Source organism: Ceratotherium simum, chromosome 16, assembly GCF_057802395.1.
Source record: "Ceratotherium simum simum isolate JZ-2026a chromosome 16, ASM5780239v1, whole genome shotgun sequence".
NCBI lineage: Eukaryota > Metazoa > Chordata > Mammalia > Perissodactyla > Rhinocerotidae > Ceratotherium > Ceratotherium simum.
In genome coordinates this window covers 58,145,877-58,166,434 of record NC_141915.1, presented here as the reverse complement: position 1 = coordinate 58,166,434, position 20,558 = coordinate 58,145,877, and the positions used below count along the sequence as shown (strand labels likewise).

General features: G+C 39.8%; 1 protein-coding gene across 5 annotated transcripts in view; it reads right to left on the bottom strand.

Annotated features, from left to right (window-relative positions):
- TNRC6C (trinucleotide repeat containing adaptor 6C) overlaps positions 1-20,558 on the bottom strand; it is a 148,440-nt gene that overhangs the window by 98,726 nt on the left and 29,156 nt on the right. For all 5 annotated transcript variants that reach the window (XM_087441688.1, XM_087441684.1, XM_087441686.1 and 2 more), the window contains exons 2-3: positions 6,469-6,568; positions 5,662-5,683 (exon numbers count right to left, since the gene is read on the bottom strand). In XM_087441688.1, the coding sequence (XP_087297814.1) occupies positions 5,662-5,683; positions 6,469-6,531 (85 nt within the window). In that variant the 5' untranslated portion in view covers positions 6,532-6,568. The remainder of the gene's footprint in view (positions 1-5,661; positions 5,684-6,468; positions 6,569-20,558) is intronic.

The window sequence follows — 20,558 nt, the reverse complement described above, 5'->3', positions numbered from 1 at the left end:
CCAATACATTTTCATCCTTTTAAATTGCCTACATACTAGGGGAAAAAATACCACATCTTAATACTCTTTATTTTGTTCCCATGGAAAAAAATATTACTGCATTTATTATATCTTCCTTCCCCTAGGGATTTAACAGTAAAATTAAGTAATTACTTTAAATATAGAGCAACATGGCTAAAGAAAGACATATTTAATATTTAAAATCCTGTAAGATACCATCCCATAAAGATCCCTCATGTAATCTTAGGAATTTCTTTCAGCCTTATTTGAAAAGATCCTAAGTTACTTCCTAAAATGACTGGTTATACTCAAAACAGATATATAATATCTATGTCTCCTTCATACGATAGCAGAAAAAATATATAATTGACAACCAGAAGATAAGAGTTCTAGATCTAGTTCTGCCAAACTAGCTGTCAAAACTTGTACAAATCACTTAATCTCTTTGAATCTCATTTCCTATCCAACATAGGAATTGGATAATCTCTAAGGACACTTCAAGCTCTAATATTTTATTAATTTTGTAGACAGGCAAATAAAATACATTGTGCTGAGCATACTGACTAGACTTTTAGCTACTGCTTTTAAGAGTAACTCATACACTCAAAATAATATTTGCTTTGGTTATGTTGAAACGAACATGAATACATGTAAACTCAAGGAATCTGGCCAATTTTATTACACAGTGTAACTCAGGTAAACACAGATCTGATGCTTTATAAAGACTAACTGCTGATACTGTGTTGAGATCCCTGAGAGGCTGAGTAAACAGCCATCAATTGTCCCAGCGAAACAGAGGGCCACCGAACTGGAGAAGAGCGAACTGCGCGGTTCTCATTTTGTCTGTTTCATCTCTATCTGATTCTGACATGGAGAGGGCGCACTTTCAAACTCAATTCTCACTACTTCTCACCCATATTGAGAAAAAGCTTTGTAAACATATGTTTAGAATGAGGCTTAATGGCAGTACAGCACAGTGCATATAATTTGTGATCCCAAAATGCTTATCACTCAACATAAGGCTACTGAAAGAATATGGTTTCAATTTATTTACATTAACAAAAGGACATAAAGGTTTTCTTAAAATTAACAATTACAAACTTAATGCATGGCAAAGTTGAATACCTGATTGCAAAACTTATAGTCCTTTCAAACAAGATTAGGAGATTAATTAAAATGTATGAATTTATAAAGGTATATCATTCAAAACCATAAATCATTAATCATATGGAGTTTGAGCCATACTCTGGGTCATCAAGATATTCGCTTTCATACGTGATATAATTAACTTTGAGCTTTTTGTACGAAAACTTATCTTTCTATTTTATGAACTTTAGAAAATCTGGCTAAAACCAGTGAATTAAATTCACTTCACATTAATGAGTATTATTATAGTTCATCCTTAAAAAACCCATTAAATCCATGAAAAAACCCAGAAGACAATATGGAGAATTTAGGTTCATGAAGCCATCACATCACATAGAAAGCTATTATTATCTGTGCCCAAATTAAGGGCAGTGCCCAAAATAAAGAACAGAGATTACTGATTACCGAAGCAGAACCCATTGTCAAGTGTCTGGCACTCAGACACCAGTTACAGCATGGCAGGGAGCCGACACACAAGGAATGGTATTCCACAACAGGATCGTGTTTGCTCCCCTCCCCCACTATGAGAGCATGCAGGGCCTCTCTAAGGCATCACAGGTAACTGTGTTGAGCTGGCTCTTTCCTTGTCACCAAGGCAAAGACAATGTTTAGCAGAATTTACAAAGACTACTCTGTTTGAAAATAGGCTCACAGAGGGGTTTTCAAATTGCTTAGTGCAGCTCCTTGAGGGGCAGGGGATGGGAGACTACTCACTGGGGGAAGCAGCAGAGAGGTGATATAAAATATATATTTATGTATAAACACCCATAAAGAGATGTACTCAAGGATGGCCAACAAAATGCTTACTGGTAAATATCTCAATCTCAGGATGGAGGAATTTCACGTGAACTTTAACTTTTCTTTAGACAATGTTCAAATTATTTTCAATGAGAATATATTACTTATATTTTTTCATCACAGGAGGAAAAATAAAGAAAAGGTGACTGTGATACAACTACCCAAGACTAGACGGCAGTGAAGGAGAAGGATTCCAGGCATATGCACATCCTCAGTGAGGACACAGAGCATCAATCCCACTGTAGGACCTGCACACTCAGGGGATGGGAGGAGAAAACTGGTGAACGGCAAGAGTGAATTAACTATTTGAATGAAAACCTCTAGAGATGAACTAGAGGGTGTCTCCTGGTTGCAGAGAAAAAATGGCTCCCAGCTGAGATCAGGGCAGGATGCTGGGTATAAATGTTGGTAGCACAGCGTTTCAAACAAACTTACTCACTTGGCCTGAATCGTAAAACAAGAAGAAAATGACCTCAACAAAGAAATCACAAGCCAGGATTTGAAAAAACTGTCAGAGACAAAATTTTATTTTATTTGTAATTTTGTAAAGCAGCCTTCTAGAAACCCAGTTTTCAGATTGGGTGGGGGAGAGAAGCATGCCATATATTAGAGTAAGATCATCAAAAAAGACAAATTTCTAGTGAGATTCAGTTCTGCATTAGTCTCTTAAATGAAGATTCATAGTTCAAGTTCAATGGTTATAGCCAGCTATAAAAAATTTTTAAGCATAATTGATATAATGAAGACTGATCTATCACGAATGGATTAGGCTATTCTCTAGGAGAAAGCAGAAAGGTATAATATATGTGTGTGTATATAGTATATTCTAAAGAGTTCTCTGAAAATGTTTAAAATAAATCAAAATTTAAAGAGGTCAAGTTTCAGTTACTGAGAAGATTAAGTCAAATATAACGCTAAATAATGGAGGCATTTTTACTAATACTACTACTAGTAAACAGTGTGTAATATTGCAGAGCAAGGAAATTACTAATTGATTTGGTCTAGTTTGAGCTAATTACCAAAATAAAATCAATTCAAACTTCTTTCTACTATGTTAATTGATTCAGTATATTATATAATCTAATTTATGATTGTAGCCTCTCTCATGAGAGTATTCAATTCTTGACTCACTCAAATTGTTAAACTCTTTCCTAGAAAGCAGGGTTCTCTAGCTCCTGTTGATTCTGGAGCAGCTGTCACATCGGCCAGGAAGCATGACCTGGCTCTGGAGTCAGAGGCAGGATTGAACCAAGCTTTACCACTCACTAGCTCTGTGACCTTGTCTAAGTTACCATACCTCTCTGAGCATCCCTTTCCTGACACAGGATATTTTGAAGCACGGTAGGTACTGAGACACAATAAATGCTTAACAAATGTCTACTGTGTGTCTTTCCTGGATGCTTTAAGTTCAGGAAGATTCTGGTGAATAGCAGACATCAGTCCTGTTATTCACTAGCTATGTAGTCTTGGGGGCATTCAGCAAACTTTCATAGCTTCAGTTTACTTCTGTGTACACTGGAGACAACAGCACCAACAATGAGAAGTAAAAAATGTAAAGGCCGAGTACAGGGTCTGGCATGAAAGCAGTCTCTGAGTGAGAGCAATGACTCAGGCCTCCTGACTCGGCACACAGGGCCAGGAGCTGGGGACGTGAGAGTAAGCAAGGCAAACGGAGCCCCTGCCCTTCTAGCTACACAGAACAGAGGAGGGAACATACATTAAAATAGAGAAGGTTCAAAAAGTAAATCTGTGTTATGTGTGAACACTAATACTAGTCCTACAATATATCTCATATGTTCAGTCCAGCCTGTGCTATTTAACACACGTGTCCAGCCAGAAATTCAGAACCACTGTCTTGCAGGCAGTTAATTTTGATTTGAACCAGTAATAATAGAGAGTCTGAGAGAAATTTAAACCTCGATGCTGCTAATATTCACTAATGAATTACCTAGCAGCACTGTTAGATTATAATTCAAAAAGCATTTTTTTTTGTTTAGAAAGACATTAATAACCATTATTATGATCTGTCCTAAGGCTAGTTATAGTTAGTACAGTTACTGACAAATCATACCCAAAGGTATGATTAGAGAGGATAAAAGGAGAAGATAAAAACCCAGGAAAGGTGGGAGACAGCAATGAAAATACTCATCAGAAGGGTAACAGAAAATAATAACTCTGTGTAAGGTGGCAGGACAATGTAATTCATGATCACTATACAATCATAAGCAATTTGAAAACAATTACAATGACAATGACAACAGAATATAGCTGGTATTAAATCAGGTTGCAAAAACTTCTCAAAATGTTAAATAAAAAAGGAAATGGATGAGTCAGAACAATAATTCTGTACTTTTAAATGACAATTGTAAGGAACCATTGTTTCCTATTTAAGATCATAAATTCAAATACAACTATGTACCACAACTCTTTGAATCCTTCTGAAAAAGTATTATGTAAATTCACACTGCTTCTGCGAGTGTAAGAGGAAGAAATGTCCTCTTTGAAAACTATGCTGCCTTTTAATATTCATTTTATATAAAATTCATCTCTTAATGTGACTCTGGTGTAGGAGCTCTGAGGCCTACTGCACTGGGTCAGAAGCCCGGGCTCCCTCAAGTCCTATCCTTACCACTAATGGCTGGACCAAGAGCAGGTCATTTAACTCCCACTATCAGCTTCAGTTTCTCCATTGTAAACTAACACCCGCCCTACTCAGTCATCAAGTTCAATGAGATAATACACATAAACTTTACTTTGAAAACTATAAAATGTCAAATAAGAGTATTAGTTGTGGTGCTGCCTGAGACAGCATTCTCACGAAAGTCTTTATAGTGCACATGTCTGCATGTACAATTTGTGGATATGTGATGGTCCAACAGAAATAAAAACTTAAAAATAATAACAGTTAATTACAGCCAATCTGTACTGAGCACCAAGGCACTGAGCCCTTTTCATGCACGATCTCGTTTAGTCTTTACAATAGCTTATAAGGCACGGACCATTCGTTCATTCTCTTTCTCATTTTAAATATGAGATAGCTGAAGCTTAAAGAAGTGAAGTAACCTGCTCCAAATCAAACAGAGCTGGTGTATGTGACTCCTGGTGTGTGCTCTTCACCAGCGAATAGTCCCCAACCACAGCAAATATAAAATGGAGAGGCTCGGAGTGTCGCTTCCGTTTTTCTCATTCTCCAGTAAATCACAGAGATGCCTAAGTTACTGTGAGAACTATATGTGTTTCCACCAACAATCATTAAGCCAATAATAAGCAAATTTTGGACTTGGAGAATAAAGAAATGTCTTACATATCAAAGAGGGAATACAGAAAGAATATGCCTCTTTTTATTATAAATAGTTGGCAAAGACAAATTGGAAATTTAAAAAAAAATTCAGTATCCTTTGGTTCTTCTTATTCAAATTGGATCAACTTTATGAGTTTAATCCTTGTTTGGCGGAAATCAAACCAAAGGAAAATTATAAAGTATTGTTTAGAAAGCTAATATAACATTCTTTAGGCATTTTAGATTAAGCAAATGCCAGTGAGATTCAGACGTAAAACCAATGATAAATGAAGAATTTCACACTGAATAATAAAAAGTAAATTCAAAGGCAGGGTTAGAATCTTTGTTTTTAACCATTCATTAAAAAAAAGTCATCTTTATCATAAAAAGTTTGGTACTGCCATAAAATGTACTCCCCCCCAATAAAATAAACTTACCTTTGGTTTTTTGATCAGCAGCCTGAAAAAAAAAATCAGAAACTCTTTAGGAATAACAATGTGTTGAATGTACACATCTATGAAAGTTTATAAGCAGACTTTTAATATTGGAAATTTTAAAAACAAGTTTTTGCCCAGTTAATTTATTAACATTTATTACTGGGAAAAATGTATAATTGTCTACATGCTATTGATTATATGCCAATATTGATCTAAAGGCAAAACAATCTATCTGGAAGCTCATTTGAGCTCTATATCTTAATATAGTTTAAAAGGTATTACAGTTTAAACTACAAGATATATTAAACTAGGCAAGAACAAAAACAAATAGCATAACTTGGTATGTTAAATGCCATAAAATCCAAGCACCACTATAAGACTTATGGTATGACTTTAAATTTTAGTATTTACTGATAGGATTTGTAAAAGAACATTTGCCAAAGCTGTAAAAATTATTTCTAGCTTTTCTAATAAAATCAGTTAAATGGCCCTTTCCTCATTTCTTAGACACGGCTGTTCTGAACAGTTCATTTTAAGTAGAGTAGCATGGACATTCTCTACCACCACCAACTAAAATCAAACTTCTTTAAAACACAGTTCTAATATTCTAGTTCCTTAAGAAAGACATCTTGTGGCTGTCACCCTATATTTATTTCACTAGCACAATATCTATTTTTCGCTAATTATAGATTTAGCATATCGATTTTTAAAAGTAATATAATGCAACTTTGTAATGTAATGGCTATGATGATGCAAATGAGACACATCATGATTATAAAGACAATGATGTAGTAACTCTAGCCAAACCTTTTTCTGAGCACCTTCCTTCTTTTTCTTTTCTTCCTGCTTTTTCTTTTTCTTTTCTTCCATCAAACGCTCCTCTTTTTGTGTTTCTTGTTCTTTCTCCCTATTAAATATAAAGAAAACCAGTATTAGTATAATGTCCATTTTTTTTTTTTTGTGAGGAAGATCAGCCCTGAGCTAACATCCATGCCAATCCTCCTCTTTTTGCTGAGGAAGACTGGCTCTGAGCTAACATCTATTGCCAACCCCCCTCCATTTTTTTTTCCCTTTTTCTCCCCAAAGCCCCAGTAGATAGTTGTATGTCATAGTTGCACATCCTTCTAGTTGCTGTATGTGGGACGCCGCCTCAACAAGGCCGGACAAACAGTGCGTCGGTGTGTGCCTGGGATCCGAACCTGGGCCGCCAGTAGTGGAGCGCACGCATTTAACCACTAAGCCACAGGGCCAGCCCAGTATAATGTCCATTTTAAATCAAAAAATGAAAAAGCATTAGCTGCAGAAAGTTTTAAGTCTGAGTTTCACATATGGTACAAGCACAGTTTTGAGCAGAGGTGTTAGAAATGGACATTTGCTACATGGAAATGGCTATGTTTATCCAGCACCACAGCAAGCTGCCCCGACTCCTTTAGTGGTTCAGTTGGTCTTTGGTTCGGCCCACATGCACTGACCACCAACCTTCTATCAGGCAGTGTATTAGGAGATAAGAATACAAAACGGAGTGAGACAGTTCCCTCAGTCCAGCCCCAGGCCAGCACTTCTCAATGTTGTCTTAGGGACCACCATCACCAGAATCAATGGGGGTACCTGTTAAAAATGTAGATTCCTGGCTTCTACTCATGCCCAACCATATCAGAATCTTTGGAGGTGATTCTTATGCACACTATAATTACATGTTTGTTTGACAAACCAAAATTTTTTTTTTTCGAGGAAGATTGGCCATGCTCTAACATCTGTTGCCAATCTTCCTCTTTTTCTCTTTTTTCCCCAAAGCCCCAGTACATAGTTGTGTATCACAGTTGTCGAGCTATAGTTCTTCTATGTGCGACACCGCCTCAGCATGGCTTGATGAGTGGTGATGAGTGAGTCCGTGCCCAGGATCCAAACCAGCGAACCCTAGGCTGCCGAAGCAGAACGTGTGAACTTAATCTTTATGCCACCGGGCAGGTCCTAAACCAATTGTTTTTTAAACAAAGATTCCTACACAGTGTGGTGTGCTACTATAAGGATATACCGGGCCGGCTCCGTGGCTTAGCGGTTAAGTGAGCGCCCTCTGATGCTGGCGGCCCGGGTTCGGATCCCGGGAGCGCCCCGAGGCACCATTTCTCCGTCCAACGCGAGGCCGAGTCCCACGTACGGCAAATAGAAGGATGTGAACCTATGACATACAGCTATCTGCTGGGGGCTTTGGGGGGAAAAAACTGAATAAATAAAATCTTAAAAAAAAAAAAAAAAAAAAGGATATACCGGAACACAGCATAGAGCAGCACCTCCGTTTGGAAGAGTCAAGCAGCCTATGAGCCAGGGCTTAACTGTTGCAAAAGTGTTTGGCTGGCATGGGGTGGTGTGTCAGTTATCAATTTATTGCCTGTCAGCTCCAAATTCAACCTTCAATACATGCTCTGCAATAATGGACAGAGTTCCTTGAAGCATTTCTCCTTTCCAGTGAGCACAATGCAGAGCTGTCTCAGTAAAGGGCCCTAGAGGGACACTGCAGGAGAAAGGGGCTCTCCCACTGTTTCTGGCTGCTTGAGTTGAGGTCAGCATGTGGCTCTGAGGACATCAGTGAGGACCTCAGTCACAGGCCCAGAAAGGGCAGTCCCTCAGCAACACTGCGGCTCTGGCATGGTCTAGTGTCACCTTCCCATGACCCTTTCAACACAGACACTGTGAACAACACAACCCTTTTAACACGACACAGGCCTCCTGCCTCTTGCCCCACCTTCACACTAGTCTCTCATGGTTCTCCCAATGACATGGCCCTCCCGACTGGGACACAGTGTGCTCATGCCTGCTGCACTGATACCCCCACTTCCTCTGCACACTTGCATGCCTGGTCATAAGCTGCAGCTTGCCACCAGGAGGGCTGCCACCAGGGCTCCACTTCCTGTATGCCCACGTAACTGGCTAGTGGCTGTGGCTTTCCTGGGCTGGGCCGTGCTCTGGAGGAGTCTTCCTGCTGCCCAGCAACTGGAGACCAGCTGACCAGGGCAAACCAGGGAGCTGCAATGACACCTTCTTCAGGGAGTCTGAACCCCAGCTTTGGGGAGGCAGGGTCCTCTTCCAATCAGTTCTTCTTCGGGTACTCTCACTCAGCCTAGGTACCACACAGTTTTCTATAGTTCCTCTTCTATCACAGTTTAATTAATCTTTGTAATAAACCTTCCCTGTTTACATCACCATGTGGTTTCTGTCTCCTGACTGGGCCTAGACTGATACAGGTGAGAAGGAGGATTTAACAGACTAAGCAGAAGGAACAACAGGCACAAAAGCCTCAGCAAAACATCATCATCCATCCATTAATGTTGTTTTTGAATTTAGTAATTTTGGAGTTTGTTTTTAATTTGTAAATGCGTTTTACATACAACTACATGCAAAAGGAATTCCACCCTAGTGTCAGTTTGTACATATTTAAATGCTATCATAAAAATAATTTAAATCAACATGGTGTAGGGGGATATGTAGAGAATATTCTTTCTTTAAAACAGTAGTTCTCAGTCTCAGCTGCTCATTAGAATTACCTGGGAAGTTTTAAAAACTTCCAATGCCAAGGCTGCAACCATTTTCAGTGAAATCTCTGGGAACTCAGACATCAGCAGTTTTTAAAGCTTCCGGATGACTCCAACGTTCAGCCAAGGTTGAGAACACTGCTTTTAAAGAAGGTCAGTACATTTATCAAGTTTGGGAAATGGTTATTATTCATTAATCTTAGATGATGCTTTCCAGGAATATTTTCATGTTAAAAGGTGTATAGACACTGGGAAATCTGCATTTAAAGATTCTGACAAGGTGCAGGCAAGCCCTGTGGGTGACGGGCGGGTGCCATAATCACTGCGCTACCTTCACACATCCTGGGCAAAAGGGAACAAATAAAACCAGGAAGGCAGTGGGTGCACCTCTATTGTTAAACTTTCTTAATCTACAGCACAATGAAGCCTTAAATTGTCTTCAGATATTAAACTTAACAAAGTCAGCAAGTATAGCTACATTTTTAAAAGGTACTCAATAGAAGATGGAATAAAAATGATTTTTGCTTAATTCTATTACTCTGAAAATTAAATTACTTAGAGCCAGCTATTCCTCCAGCAGTACAGTTAAGGTTTTACTGTAATAGTAAAATAAAATGTAGTAAATAAAGAGCCCATATAGCCATGAGATATCTTATACCTTCCTGTCCGATCATGCTTATATGACAAAGCACAATTCACATGTATGCTCTTTAATAAAGTTTTATCTAATTTTTCCATAACTAATAGTAATTTCTTCTACCTCTAACTCTCAATGTACAATTTATGCCATTTTTCAAGAATAATTTTTAAAAATCAACATTGAGGGCCAGCCCCGGTGGCACAGTGGTCAAGTTTGGTGTGTTCCACTTCGGCGGCCCAGGTTTGGTTCCTGGGCGCGGACCTACACCACTCATCTGTCAGTGGCCATGCTGTGGCAGCAGCTCACGTACACAAAGAGGAAGATTGGCAACAGATGTGAGTTCAGGGTGAACCTTCCTCAGGAAAAAAAAAAATCAACATTGACTCATATTTTTACTTTATAAAGTAATACATGCTCATGAAAAAAACAAAAACAAGAACAAAAGATAACAAAAGGTAAGGTGACTCTTTTTCCAGTGCCCATAGGCCCTTCACCTTGGAGGTAACATGTTAAGTTTCTTGGCTATCTTTAAGAACATTCTCTCTATATATGACTATACACTTATCTTTTTTTAAAAAAATAACAAATGGAAGCATACTATTCACTCTCTTCTGCAGCATTCTTTTTTCACTTAATTATATACTTCAATATATACGTGGAGGAGAAGTTCCTCCACATCTCTAAATAATAGGCTTGGATTTCTATTTCCTGACGTCAATTTGAGATATTAACAATTTAATTCCTGTAAGGATGGATATGAATTTGGTTCTTACAGTACCCCTATCTTCCATCCCATCACTGCTTTTAGTTAAACTTATAAATGGCATTTGCTTTACAAAAAATATATAAATATTTGCTGCAGAGCTAAGTAGTATACTGTGATTACATTTTATTTTGTGTAACTGGTTTTCCTAAAGTCCTAATTGTTTTTCTTTCCCTCTTGCTCTGTTTTCCTACAAAAATTCTGTTTTTTATTTTTTACATCCCCCACCTCCCCTAGTCTAAATCATGAGCCCTCTCTCCCATGTATTCCCAAATCTCCTTCCAGAGCCTTCAGTCCAGCTCACTCTGGGCTGGAAGCACTGTCTGCTAGAGTTTTCTAATATCCCCTAGTTATTTTATTTAAAAAAAATTTTAGTTGTGGTAAAATATACATAAGATTTACCATCTTAACCATTTTTACATGTACAGTTCACAGGAAGGTTACATTCACACTGTCGTACAACCAATCTCCAGAACTCTTCATCTTGCAAAACTGAAGCTCTGCTCCGGGTAAACAACTCCCTGTTACCCGCTCTCCCCAGCCCCTGGCAATCACCATTCTACTTTCTGTTTCTATTAATTTGACAACTCTTAAGTACCTCACTGTGGTTTTGATTTGCATTTCCCTAGTGATTAATGATGTTGAGCATCTTTTCATGCGCTTGTTGGGCAACTGCATATCTTTTTGGAGCCTATAGTCACTCTTTTATCATAGTTTAATTATTCTTTACAGTAAACTTCTGTCTGCATCACTGTGTCATTTCTATCAACCCAGACTGGTACAGCAGAAAGGAGAAACTAATGGACTAAGCAGAAGGAACAACATGTGCAAATTCAGCCAAACACCACCACCCATCCATTAATGTTGATCTGAATGTATTAACCTAGGCACCTGTGACTTCCTTGTCTTCCTCTTTGAATTATGCCCTCAGTTTGCTGGAAAACTTCCTCAAGTATCTTTTCAAGAAAGGACACACAGAAGGGTAATTTTTGGAGACCATGCATGTCTAAAAATAGTTTTAGGCTACCTTTTTGTTTCACTCATGGCCTGGATGAGTATACAATTCCAGGCTGAAAATCACCTTTGAAGGCACTGTACCTGTATTCTAGCAGCCAGTACCTACTCAAGAGAAGTCTGATGTCATCTTGATTTTCAGTCTTTTTTAGGTGATTTTTATTTCTCTAGTGCCTCTCTTTATCCCTAGCATTCTGAAATTCCACGATGATGTCCTTGGTGTCTTTCTCTATTATTTGTGCTTAACGTTTGGCTGATGCTTTCAATATAGAGACATTTCTTTCAGGACTTTTCTTGAAAACGTCTTCTGTTTTCTAAACAACATACTGAACCTCTTGGATTGATCATCTATAATTTATCTTTTATATTTTCTACTCTGTCTTTTTTGTTATTGTTGTTTTCAATTTTCTTAGTGCTTGGCTTAACTGGGTCTTCCAATCCTTCTACTGAGTTTCTTATTCCATGATATTTAAAATTTTTAATAACTTTCTTATTCTCTGGTTGCTCTTTTTCCATAACATTCTGTTCTTATTTTATGGAGGCAAACTCATCTCTATTCTAGCTGAGGATATTAATTAGGGTTTTTTTGAAGTTCTTCTAAATTTCCTGCACTATCTTTGTTTCCTCTCAGGATGCTTCTTCCCTTAGACCGTCTTTGATGTGAGCACCTTTCCTCAACTGTCTGGTAATCTCTGGTTGTCCATTCAGGCTTAAAAGTGAGGCACTGAAAAACCAATTAGCTTTACATGCATGGGCTGGACTTGTTTTATGATGGGCTTTGCTTGAGGGAGATCAGGTAGGGAGCTGACTATTTTGCTAGAGCAGCTTCAAGTGCCAAAACATGCAGCCTCTTCCCTGATTACCAGGGTGCTCTACCCATAGTATTAGGCACGAGACCTTCAAACCCAAGAACTACTCCACTGCTCAGATTTTAGATGTTACTCTTCTGTGTTCTAACCATAACCTCCTATCCTCACTCCTATTTCATTGTACCTGTTCTTTACCTTCACTGTAATCTCCTATTTCCCAACATCCATTTTCTTCTAAGCTATTTTCATCAGTTCATTTCCTAGAGAGCCTAAACCTTAAGACCATCTCATATGTTCACTAATTCAATCATTCAGGAACTACACAACTAACATATCCTAAACACTGTGGTAGGCATCAGGGACAAAAAGAGGGACTGATTCACTTAAATATTTTCTGAACAATGGCATTATAAGTGCTCTGGGATTATAGCAGTGAACAAGGCAGAATCCATATGCTTTCAAACATTCTCACATAAATGAGGCCAACAAATGATCACTATTACAACAGTGCTATGTACAAAATGCAGGAAGAACAGGAAGGATGAGCATCTAAGTCTACCTGAGCGATGCCCTCCCGCTTACGTTATCCTTCTGTTATGGTTAGGGGGCCATATGTCCTGGTTTTAATGAACACTGTGTGCTTCTTTCTGTCCTCTGGGCTGTAAGTACCTTGGTGGCAGGACTGTCTTCTGCCTCTGTGGGCCCCAAGAAAAGCCTGTCATCGTTCAGGACATTTCTGGTTCCAATTTCTGGTCTATAATCTCAACTGAAATTTACACTGGAGAATATCTTCTATAAGTATATTTTCTTTTCAAGGGAAACTTTATTTTCTGAAATGATAAAGTAATATTTATTAAGTTTCTATCTACCTTTCAGGGCTAGTAAGAAGATTATAAACTTAGATTTGGAAAGCTTCTTAAGCCATTGGAAGGGGAAAACACTAATATGTATTGACTACATAGAGTCAGTAGTATTTTTTTTTTTTGAGAGGAAGATCAGCCCTGAGCTAACATCCATGCCAATCCTCCTCTTTTTGCTGAGGAAGACCGGCCCTGAGCTAACATCTATTGCCAATCCTCCTCCTTTTTTTTTCCCTTTTTCTCCCCAAAGCCCCAGTAAATAGTTGTATGTCACAGTTGCACAACCTTCTAGTTGCTGTATGTGGGACACCACCTCAGCATGGCTGGAGAAGCGGTGTGTCGGTGGCGCCCGGGATCTGAACCTGGGCCGCCAGTAGCCGAGTGTGCACACTTAACTGCTAAGCCACGGGGCGGGCCCCAGTAGTATTTTTTTTTTTTGATGTGAAGAAGTTGTGTGATGGACTTACAAGTCACGCTGCAAGGAGGATAAAGAAAAGTGATGGCCAGGTTGGGAGAATTTCATTTTTTAATTTTAGTTTCAACTTTTTCTTTTTAAAATTAGATTTAAATACACATGATTTTATATATGTATAAATGTAATCTCATTTTTTTCCCCAGTATAATCTTTGCTTTTCTTGTTTCTCATTTGTTTGGAATCCCTTAACCATCTTTCTCCTCCTTCCAGATCCATATCAAAAGTCCACTCTCCCCCACTTCCCTTCCAGATAACCCATGTTAACCATCTAGTTCATATCCTTCCGCGTCTTTCTCCATGCTCATGTAATAATACAGAAACATACATACCTATATAGTTTTACAGAGGATTTTATTTGATCATTGTTTTGTAAAACTGGGATCATGTTATATATATAAACTTTTTTGCATCCTGCTTTTCTTTCAATGTGTGTGTGGGAGGGAATCTCTCTCCTCATCCCCTCCCCCAACTCAAAGATCTAATCTATTATTTCTAACGGCTACATAATACACCATGGTGTGAATGTTATCATATTCTATTCAATCATTTCTCTATTCATACACATTCACTTCATTTCCAGTTTATTACCACTACAAGTAACTCCAGCTTTCCTACCCAGCTTCTGCTAAAGAAAATAGCATTGCTCTGACTGGTGGTACAGCTGCTGCTTCAGGAGTAGTGGAAACTAGGTAAGGAGAAAATCGGATATGGGGCTCAACTTCTGGACCCAGATCAAGTCCAAAGAGACAAACTGGACATAAATTACCTATACTTTGTATGGCAAAGTAGGGACTGTAATGAGGCCCTACTATACTGAGTTTTATTAGAAAGAGAATATTTTTAATAATCTGAATTTTCAATATGTATGTTTCTTTTATTCTCAAATAGTTTAGCCATCACTGGATTAGGAGGCTTTGGGTGGAGAAAGAAGCAATGCTCCTATTTTGGAGGCAGCCAGAAGAAGGAAAGGTGGGGAGGTAGGAGATTTCCCATAAGTGGAGCATCTATGGGTATCATCTCAGTGTTCCTAGTTAAACTATACATTTTCCCAGAGAAACAACGATTTAAAAGGTAAAATTATGTTGGTAGACTGGGAATAGAATCACCCCATGCAAAACTATTGGGGGGAGAGAATCTTCCAAATTTCTAGTCTTTTGTTAGTGGATTACTCTCTATATTTGCAAAAGAACAGGATTCAATAAAAGAGGGTGGGCCTGTTTTTGCCTTCAAGACATAGTTACTAGAAACTGTAAACATTTCTCATCCTAACTTAGTTTCACCTACAAGACACCACACAGCCTATACTCTGAAATTATACTGGTTAGACTCCAATGCCATATCTTTAAAATACTCACTAATTCATTTTGTGCGTGTGTGTGTCTGTGTGTGTGTGTGTGTGTTACACGCCACTATTTAAAAAGTTTGGCTAATTCAATTAGAATCTCCTGGCAGTGTTTAGGTTAGGAAGGGCTGGTACAGTGTTATCAGACAAAATTAAACAGGGGAGTGTAAGGAAGTGGTATCCTGTGCAGTTGTCATAGAAATATTTAAGGTTCTTAACTTTTCAACAAGTGTCTGAAACCTGCTATGTGCTGGAAATACTCACTAGACCCCTGTGGGCAGTAGGAGAAGGAAGAGACATAAAATAAGTCTTAGACCTCGAGAGGCATAGAATCTAACAGGAAAGTGAAGGTAAGGCTTGAATTATCCTTAATACTTGATAGTCTATGGAAACAAACAGAATAACGTAGTGGAGTCACAAGGACTGGGTTCTAAAGTAAAGGTCACTAGCACATAGGAGGTCAGGAAGTTGTAGGCCAGAGTATTGGATGGACTGCCTATAAGAACCATTAAGTCATTCAGCATGACACCAGGACTTGGGGTGGAAAACGGAGGCACTGCTCTGATGACTAGAGCAGAGGGTGAAAGGATCAAAGGATCATGTAGTTGAGGGAGACTCTCAGGTCTCCTGATGTTCACACCTTTGTATAATCTCTTCCCTTGAGTGTGGGAGGGGCCCATGACTTGCTTCTCACCATCAGAATACAGCCAAGGTGATGGGATGCCATGTCCTTAACTACATTATAAAAGACTCCATCTTTCCAGTAGACCGGCTTTGGGCCCCCTCTTGGGTGCTGGCTTTGAAGAAACAGCTGCCATGAATCCTACTGCTTCAAGGAAATGAATTCAGCCAACAGCCTGAGTGAGCTTGGAAGCCCACCCTTCCCCAGTCAAACCCCTAGATGAAAACCCAGCCCTGGCCTTGACTGTATCCTACAGCAGACCCAGCTAAGTCATGCCCACCCTCCTGACCCACAGAAATTGTGAAACAATAAATGTGTACTGCTTTGAGCCACTAAGTTTGTGGTAATTTGTTGTGCAACACAGAAAACTAACACAAGTAGTGATTTAAGACTTCTGGGGCCGGCCAAGATGGAGTACAACCTCTTTCTGCCTTGATTACAACAAAAAACTGGATGAAGTACAATACAAATACAAACATACAATTAATGAAAAGTAAACAAATGCAGGTGGACTGAGGAGAGGAATCAAAACTGGGGAGGTGACCTGTATGGGGGTGAGTTTCTCATTTTCCCCTCTTCTCTTGCAGCTTGTCTGTTGTTATTTTGACCAGGTGGGCCCAATTACAGAGCTGTGCTGGGGCAGTGGTGACACAGACAGCTAAAACCAAGAGAACCCCACCTTCTGCACAGAGGATTAAGGAAAGGAGCTCCTGTGAGCTAGCACAGTGTGGGAGGAATCCCAAAGAGGAATCAGCTGGAGGAGACCCCCAAATTCTGTGTATAAACTTTCACAATTCTGGGCTCACCTCTGAGTCATGCATGCATGGGACAGACCCAAAACAGCAGCACAAAGTCTTTGAGAACTGAACTATGATTTCAACTACCCCCCGCTCCTCCCCAAGTCTCACACTAACCCCTGAGTGGTGCACGTGTGGGCCAGGCCCAAAGCAGTGTAGCAAAGATCTGGGAAATTGAACTGACATTGGGACCACTGCCCACGGAAGGCAAGACAGACTTTGCAGTCTGAACCTAACTGAATTGACCGCCTGATAAAACAAAAACAAAACAATAACAAAATTAACATGCTCTGGAGGAGATTAATGGGACTCAAAGTCTACACAACATATTCAAAACATCCAGGATCAAAATCCAAAATTACTCCTCATACAAAGAACCAGGAAAATGTGGCCAACTGTCAGGACAAGAGAGAAACTCCCAGATGTCCCAGGTGTTGCGACAATCAGGCAAAGACTTCAAAGCAGTTATTATAATTATGCTCCAGGAGGCAAATAAAGGTAAATACACGTAAAACAAATAGGAATATAGGAGTTCACAGTAGAGAAACTAAAAACAGAACCAAATGGGCCCAGTGGCACAAGCGGTTAAGTGCGCGCGCTCCGCTGCGGTGGCCCGGGGTTCGCTGGTTCGGATTCCGGGCGCGCACCGACACACCGCTTGGCAAGCCATGCTGTGGCGGCGTCCCATATAAAGTGGAGGAAGATGGGCACAGATGTTAGCCCATGGCCAGTATTCTTCAGCAAAAAGAGGAGGATTGGTGGATGTTAGCTCAGGGCCGATCTTCCTCACAAAAACAAAAACAGAACCAAATGGAAATTTTAGAACTGAAAAATAAAATATGTGAATTAAAAACTTCACTGGATGGGCTCAACAACAGAATGGATATGACAGAGGAAAGAGTCTGTAAACTCAATAGAGCAACAGAAATTATTCAATCTGAAGAACAGAGAGAAAAATGATTGGAAAAAAATGAACAGATCCTCAGAGACCTACCGGATAATATCAAAAGGTCCAACACTCATGTCACTGGAGTTCCAGAAGTAGAGGAGAAAGAGATTGGCAAAGAAAAAAACATCTGAAGAAATAATGGTGGAAAACTTCCCAAATTTGGTGATATATATAAATTTACAGATTCAAAAAGCTCTGTGAACTCCAAACAGGATAAACTCAAAGAAAACCAGACTCGGACATATCATATACTACATACGAGCAGCCAGATTCAAAAGGATATGTGCTGTATGGTTCCATTTATATGACACTCTGGACAATGAAAAATTATAGGAACAGAAAACAGACCAGTGACTGAGGGGTGGAGGAAGGTATAGACTATAAAGGGGCAGTGCAAGGGAATTCTTTTGGAGGGCAATGGAGTTGTTCTGAAGCTTAATCGTAATGGTGGTTATATGCTTGTATATATTACATATATACTGTATGCATCTATTGAAACTTACATAACTGTATACCAGAGAGTGAACTGTACTGTATGTAAACTTTAAAAAAAGTGAATAAAAAAAGAGAAAAATCAAAAACAAAAGCAAAAAAATAACGATTTATATATGGTCATGGAGGGGTGCTGGAGAATGTTGCATCCCTCCCTCATGCCCCCCTTCCCCCTCCATTCCTGGTCTGATGAGAGGTGGGATTTCAACTAATGGAGGGGGGACCTGGGAGGAGGGTACACGGCTAAAGATAAAGGTCCTTGTTTACCATGGGACCAGCGTATACCATAAGGCACAGAGGGAAGATTTGGAATAAAGAATGAAGAAACTCAGAGTAGCAATAGGATTTGATTATTGATTAGGAATAGATGCCTGCAAGGACCTTTATTTTGGAAGGATGGAGAAGAATCACAGAGATCTGAGGAGAGGCAAAATCAGTTGGCCTCAAGGTATTTCAAAGGAACTCTGACATTATTTTCATTTTAGTGCTAATACAGACTTCAGCCCCAGGATTTCGTTCTCAAAACTTACTATTGTGGATAAAACATCAAACCAGAACAAAACCCGCCAGCACTCTCAGTAGCAGCTACTGCAGTCTGACTGTCCAGACTTCTTAAGAAACAGTATCTCTCGAGTCTCACCTGATAAACAAACATTTTATGGTGCTTGTCATCTAACCACTGACATACGTATATCCACTTCCCTGTTTCACCAATGCTTTTCTACATTCTGTTATCTTCTTCCACTGGCTTTTTATCACACAACAAATGATGATGTTCATTTTGGTTGGCTTTTCTCTGTACAATAAAGCTTATTACCTCCATCTGTTATTTTTGCCACTCGGCTTCCTTTACTCCTCCCATTGGTAACTGTACCCCGATTTCCCCTAGAGTACCAGGCCTTCTCTCACTAAACTCTCACTAAAGTCACCATGGACTTTTAGGGCAGTGGCTCCAGGGATGAATTATGTGCCTGGCCAATCAAAGGTCACTGCATTCCCTGAGCCAAGATGCTTTGATTCAGGGACGACTCTGGATGTGAACCTAACAAGATCAGAGGAATGGAAGCTGCTGTAGCCATCTCTTAACCACAGAGGGCCAGAAAATGAAGCCAATGCCAAGAAACAGAGGCTAAGAAATGGAGTGAGAACTAAGTCCTTGTGACAAATGTCCTTTGAGCCCAGGAACAAGTCATTTCTGTGGCCTGGTCCCTCAATGCCTTGTCCTCGCTTGGTCCTACTAGGCCAGTCAATACACTCCTTGGAATGTGAATCCTGAATTGAGTGGCAAACAGCTGGAACAGACTCATCTCACTGACTGCATCCTACAAAACCTGTCCATTCGCAACGGCTACCTAGATTCTGCTGGGTGCTGAGCCTGGCTTTTCAGCTTTTCCTTCAATGATGTTAGCTACCTCCTATCATTCCAAAAGTCCCTCTATCTCTCTCCTCCTTAAAATATACAGAGTCACTTTCTGTTGTTTGTAACCAAAGAATCCTGATAAATACAGTTTCCCAATAATCTGTTTATTTCATTTAGGCTTACACAGTAAGAGTAGGTGCTAACTGGATTCAGCACTACTTAATTATGATCTGTCTCAAAACGAATCAGGTTCAGTAAACATTTTTAACCACTATAAAAATTGCTTTAGTATTACTATATTAACATGTCAATTATAAGTATAGGACTAATAAGTACCATTTTATGAAAACCCTTTCTTTATTTCATTTCTGAGCTTAAAGTAGCCTGAAATTAAGCCAGAAAGTGACCCTATAATTTTTAATGTCGCTCCATTTTCATAGCCAATTCATATACTGACACTTGAACATGTGTCCTTTAAATATACTTAAAATAAAAGGAGGGGGCCGGCCCGGTGATGCAAGCGGTTAAGTGCGTGCGCTCTGCTGAGGCGGCCTGGGGCTCACTGGTTCGGATCCCGGGTGCACACCGACGCACCGCTTGGCAAGCCATGCTGTGGCAGCGTCCCATATAAAGTGGAGGAAGATGGGCACAGATGTTAGCCCAGAGCCAGTCTTCCACAGCAAAAAAAAAATCTCCAACCCATCTCTGAGATACAGTAGTCCTTGCTGGCACGTCCTGGTGTGCAAGCTACAGAGTGGTTATAATAATGATCAGGATGTCACTGTTTGCTAGAAAATTAAAAAATATGTACTGTGTAACCAATGATAAGCATGCTTTCCCCAAAAGTGTCTACTTCCAACTACTGCGTGCGGAACTGTGCTGGCTATTGACTTACTGCCTCTCAGCTCCACACTCAGCTCTTTGCCCACTCTGTGAAAACAGACCTGGGATCTTGAAACACTTTCCTTCGCCAGCTAGCACGATGTTAAGCTTTTTCAGTAGAGGGCACTGGAGAGACACGGTGGGAGAAGAGTGTTCCGCTACTGGCAGGCTCCTGCAGCCCATCTCCCATCCCAGCAGCTTCCTAGCAGCTTTCCCTGTCAGCCCCTGCTCAGTGACTTCTCTGCCATCTTGTGAGCCACAGCTGTGCCCAATCCAATGAGGTCTGCTCTTCAGCCTCTGGG